We start from the raw sequence: 6,162 nt of genomic DNA, 5'->3' as shown, positions 1-6,162 counted from the left end.
AATTCATTTTATATGACAAAATTGAAATATCAAGTACAATAAAGCCTAAATTCTCAAAAATATTTGATTGGATCGGATTTGGGTACGAATGGATCGGGTTTTGATTTAGTTCTGGTTTTCCAATAGTGGATTTGGATATATGTTTTTAAATAGTGGATCGGGTATGGGTTATTAAGAATTGAGTTTGGATCGGATTTTTTCCTTCGGATCGGTTCGGTTTCGGTTCGATTTGACTCATAATTGTCATCCCTACTTGTATTTGCATAGTTTCTTTACGTCTCATATATCATGCATAATCAAATCTTTTTGGATCAAACATACAATTAATTACTACACAAAATCTCTTACATACTTTATACTCATCCTACAAATTGCATACAGTATAATACATTACACCTAATTTTTGCTTTGTCACAAAGATGAGTGATTAATAATAAAACCTTAAGCACATGTTACTTAGCTGAAAAAATGGACTGTTCACGATTCACGATATTGTAATTACAGCATGCTCATATATTAACCTTTGCCCTCAAAGCAAGACACGACTATCTAATAAAATAAAATAGTTAGTCTTCTCCGTCTTAATATCATAATATTAAAACGGGTCAAGAATCATCTCACTTGTACATATAAGACAAATCTTTCGCTTTTTCCAATGCTTTTTGTTTTTGTCTTATCCATACTACTTGATCGTACCCGTCTTAAATTTTAAGACGGATAATCTGTCTTAAATTTTAAGACGGAAGATAAATTGTGTTAAATTAAAACTGATATAACATATACTGTATTTATAGGGCCAAAACATAACGTTTTTCATAAACATCTACTCATAAAACTTAAATTAATTTCCAAATCAAAATTAATTCGAAATATTTTCCGTAATTATACATGAATTTCATCCGAAAAATTCTTATTTTGTTATTTGTTGCATTAAAATGTTGTCATACTCAAACTTTCCAACATCCTTTAGACCCTTTAAGCCCTAATGAAGTTAACGAAATTAGGGCTATAATTAAAAAATCAAACATCAAATTTCTAAAAAATGTGACATATCACTTTGTTGATCTCGACGAGCCAGATAAAGACGATGTTTTAGAGTTTTTATCGTCTAGGGGGAAACCAAAATCGGTTTTTCCCCGTCTAGCTAAGGTGGTGGTCCGAGGTGGTGGTGAGACGTATGAAGTCGTGGTCGATTTGATAAAAAAATTAATTGTATCGGACCGTGTTTATAACGGTCACGGTTACCCACCTCTAACATTTGAAGAATTACTCCAAGCAAGCCTTCTTACACAAAAATATCCGAAATTTTTGGAGTCGATTTCAAGACGAGGCCTTAACGCATCAGAAATTTCATGCATGCCCTTAACGATAGGTTGGTTCGGAGAAATCGTCACTAAAAGAGCTGTTAAAATTACGTGTTTTTATCGAAATGGTACGACTAATATTTACGCTAGGCCAATTAACGGCTTATCGATTTTATTTGATCTCGAGTCGCAAAAGGTTGCGAGGTTTATGGACCGGTACCAAACCCCGTTGCCTAAGGCTCAAGGTACGGAATTTCAACCGTCACGTCTAAAACCCGGTCCAATTTTCCCTAACGTGACAAATTCGAAATTAACCATACGTAATAATATGGTAACATGGGGTAATTGGAAATTCCACGTTGGATTTAATTCAAGAGCAGGGGTAATTATTTCGACAGCTTCGATTTATGATGTGAAGGAGAAAATTGATAGACGGGTTTTGTACCGGGGTCATGTGTCCGAGACGTTTGTGCCATATATGGATCCTACAGAGGATTGGTATTATAGGACGTTTATGGATTTGGGTGAATTCGGGTTTGGTAAATCAGCGGATACGCTTGCGCCTCTCGTCGATTGTCCGGGAAATGCCGAGTTTATGGATGGGTATTTGGTTGATGCTCTTGGACAACCTCAATTGCTTCCTAGAGCTATTTGTATTTTTGAAAGGTATTCTGGTGATGTTGCTTGGAAACACACTGAAATTGGTGTTCCTGGAAGAGTGGTATGTATTTCGATTTTCGTAGCGCCTTAAAATATACTGTTTTCGTTTCAGTCATTTGTTTACGTTTTTACATTTATTGTGAGGGGGTATTTTAATCAAAGGTAAACAAATCGTTGGGACTTGGGACAGAGGGAGTACATTAAAGTGGAGCGTTGCTGTTTCATATATGGATTTTACTAAATCATATACGACATTTCCAGTTTATCCCTTTCTGTATAGGGTATAGTAAAACGTGTATATAAACAGTGGTGGAGCTGGGAGGCGAGCTGAGGGGACCCCCCCCCCCCCCCTCCCCCCTCTTGAGATTTTCGAAGTTTTGGGTTAAATTTAACGATTTTTTTTCGAATGTACCTTATATTATTATTCATCTATCCCCTTAAGCTCAAATCCTGGCTCTACAACGGTATATAAAAGAGCAATTGTGTCGAATGATTGTAAATTTAATTCACTAAGGTCTTACCAATGTAGATACGAAGAGGGGAGCCAGAAGTCACATTGGTAGTCCGGTTGGTCGCTACCGTTGGAAACTATGATTACATTCTCGATTGGGAGTTCCGACAATCCGGTTCAATTACAGTCGGGGTAAGCGATTTTATGTCAATTTTTCCATAAAAATAATACTTCGTGTTCGACATGACATTGTACTCTCCTTATGCTGCAAGTGAATTCTTCTTCTGTTTTATTCATTTGTTTACTTTTTTATATTTTTGTAAAGTTTATTTTAATTAAACGTAAACAAATGATTGAAACGGTTCCGACAATCCGGTTCAATTACAGTCGGGGTAAGCCATTTTATGTCAATTTTTCCATAAAATTAATACTTCGTGTTCGACATGACATTGTACTCTCCTTATACTGCAAGTGAATTCTCCTGTTTTATTCATTTGTTTACTTTTTTATATTTTTTGTAAGGGGTATTTTAATTAAACGTAAATAAATGATTGAGACATAAAGAGTACATAAGCCCTGACCTTAAATTATGTGCATAGGTTGGTCTAACAGGAGTATTAGAAATGAAGGCAACATCATACACATCAGTTAACCAAGTCGACGAAGAAATTTACGGTACCATGGTGGCTAAAAACACGATCGCAATTAACCACGACCATTTCGTGACATACTACCTAGACTTGGACGTCGACGGTGGCACCAATTCCTTTATGCAAGCCAAGCTCGAGTCGACTCGAGTCAAGGGACTACATACCCCTAGGAAAAGTTACTGGAGGGTAAAACAGGAAATTGCAAAAAGGGAGGCCGAAGCCAGAATACGCCTCGGATTGGAACCATCCGAGTTGATGGTAGTAAATCCTAATAAAAAGACTAATGTAGGTAATTATGTGGGGTACCGGTTGGTGACCGGACAATCGGGTTATTCGTTGTTGGCCGATAATGATTACCCCGAGAAACGGGCTGCTTATACAAAGTATCAGGTTTGGGTGACGCCGTATAGGAAGTCCGAGAGATGGGCCGGTGGGTTTTATGCTGATCAGAGTCATGGTGATGATGGGCTTGCGGTTTGGGCTCGAAGGTAATGTGAAATCTCTTGTTTACGTTCTAATTGTCGTCTTATACGAAAAATTAGCCCAATAACAAGAAGCGCAACGAAATAACTCTTCTATAGAACCGTCTTAGTATATGACTGATCGAAAAAAATTAAACTCAATGTTAACATTTAATTATATTTTTATTTTAGTTTTAATTTGATAGTTTAATATTTTACGATGAATAATGATATATTTAATTATATTAAGTTATCAAAATAAAATTTCGTTTCTATAAGTTTATTAATTAATTTAGTTGGGTTTCTTGTTATTGGGCTAGTTCTAGACTCCTAGGTATGAAATGGCCATATGTAACAATTTGTGGCAACTCTTCTATAGGACCGTCCTATAGCATAGGACTTACCCAAAAAGACAGAAGCCCAATTATAAAATTTAATTTAATTTAATTTATATTTCAATTTTATTTTAACAACTCGACATTTTATGATAAAAATTAACACATTTAAATATACAAGTTATCAATCTAAAAGTTTAGGTTATCAAAATAAAATACTCCCTCTGTCCCGGTCATTTGTTGTCCTTTTCCATTTTTGGGTGTCTCAGTCATTTGTTGTCCTTTCTATTTTAAGAATGAACTTGATGAGTAATTTGATCATTCTCATTTAATTTGTTCCACTTGTCATTTTGTTATTGGCTTTTACCTCATTCCTTGGTCTTTGTGCCAAAATGAAAGGACAACAATTGACCGGGACGGAGGGAGTATATTTTTACAAATTTATTGAGTAATCTATTTGAGCTTTTGATAAATGGACTAGTCTTATGAGTAAAATGGTCTCACACAACAATTTATGTTAAATTATTTAATAAACATATAAAATGGTGTTTTATTTTGATAATCAAATATTTATATTTATAATTTGCATATTTAAATAACTTATTATTATTCATAAGTGTAAGATATCAAGTTATCAAAATAAAATTAATAGTTAAATATATTTAGGTGATAAGTTTGAGTTTTTTTTTTTTTTTTTTTTTTTTTTTTTTTTTTTGGTTCATCTTAAAAGGCGGCCATATAAAAGAATTGTTGAATTATTAGTCTCATGGAATATTTTTTTTAGAGTAGTTATAACTTATACCTAGTACGTTCAAGTCAATTATTTATCTTTTTACGCGTTTTATATATCTTAGCTTTGTTTTTTCCATTTAATAAATATTTTCACTTTTATGTTATTAATAAAATGTTTTTTTTTTCCTGTAAATTGCAGGAATAGGAAGATTGAAAATGAAGACATAGTGGTGTGGTATACAATGGGATTTCATCATGTTCCATGCCAAGAAGATTTTCCAATAATGTCTACCCTACATAATTCTTTTGAACTCCGACCAACTAACTTTTTCGATAAAAATCAGATTGCTTACAAATCTTAATAATGAAACTTCTAATACATTTTATTTACAACACAAAAAATATCAATTTATGTAATTGTACCATTTGAACAACAATAATACCTCTAGTTGTAATTAGTTGTACATGATGATGTCAAATTTCTCTAATTTTGTTACCCCAAGATTGGGCTTAGATGTGTTGGGTTCGGTTTGGTCCAGATTTAACGACTTACGCCCTATTCTTTTGGACTTAATTTCAGTTCTTATATGTCCAGTTCAGTTCAGTTCAGCTCTATTAAATTTAGTTCAGTCCAGCTCCATTAATTTTAGTTCAGATCAGATCAGTTCAGTTCAGATTAGTTATTTCAACATTAATATTATTATTGTTATCATTATTATTATATTAATTTATTTACTATTACTATTATTATATTATTATTATTATATTTATTATATTACTATTATATTACTATTATATTTATTATTATTGTTTATATTATTATATTTATATTTAATATATTATTATTATTATTATTATTTTATTAATATATTCATTATTATTAATATTATTAATAACATATTTATTATATTTAATATTATTATATTAATAAGTTATTATATTAGACCTATTACTATTATTTATTGTTATTATTATTTATTGTTCCGGGTGTAATTCCAGAGCAAGTATCGTTACCACCCGTGGCTCGTAGAATAATGTCTTGAGTTGGATTCCTCGCGTCTCTATCGTTCCTCTCGGCCTCTCTCGCAACAATGAACGGCGAGGGCTTGGCTTTGTGCCAAGCGTACTCACTCCGACGCTCAAGTCAATAAACTTAAAGGATTGCCGTGTTACTTGGCTAGATATGTTGTAGAGAGATAAGGAGATATTACAGGATGAATAGTGTATTTTGGTTTAATTGTTCGATCCTTTCCTCAATGAAGGTTGAGGAGTATTTATAGGCTTTCACCTTTTGTCACGTAGTGGCCAAGTGGCCAAGTGGCTAGTAGGTGGAAAGACTGATCTACCCCTCGGCCGAGGGACCTATGGCAGGCCGGCGGGCCATGTTGACTCACCGCCGAGGGGTCTTGGATATGAGTACGCGGGTATGTGTCCCATTTGGCGGGTTGTCACGCCGAGACCAGCTAGCGAGCCGATGGGCCGCATCGGCTAGGGTCATTTGTATAAGTCGTTGACTTGTTGTGGACATCTTCGACCTTGCTCAGTATGTTGACTTGGTCAGCGGTGCAG

General features: G+C 34.1%; 1 protein-coding gene across 1 annotated transcript; it reads left to right on the top strand.

The window, feature by feature from the left end:
* Window positions 1-888: 888 nt before the first annotated feature.
* Window positions 889-4,955, top strand: LOC141620983 (primary amine oxidase 1). Its single transcript, XM_074437715.1, has 4 exons — window positions 889-2,025; window positions 2,494-2,607; window positions 3,015-3,553; window positions 4,793-4,955. Exons 1-4 carry the CDS (start codon window positions 889-891, stop codon window positions 4,953-4,955), a joined length of 1,953 nt encoding a protein of 650 aa, XP_074293816.1.
* The last annotated feature ends 1,207 nt before the right edge of the window (window positions 4,956-6,162 follow it).

The sequence above is a fragment of the Silene latifolia genome, chromosome X, assembly GCF_048544455.1.
Source record: "Silene latifolia isolate original U9 population chromosome X, ASM4854445v1, whole genome shotgun sequence".
In the NCBI taxonomy this organism is placed as follows: Eukaryota; Viridiplantae; Streptophyta; class Magnoliopsida; order Caryophyllales; family Caryophyllaceae; genus Silene; species Silene latifolia.
This window is presented reverse-complemented; position numbering and strand designations above follow the sequence as displayed.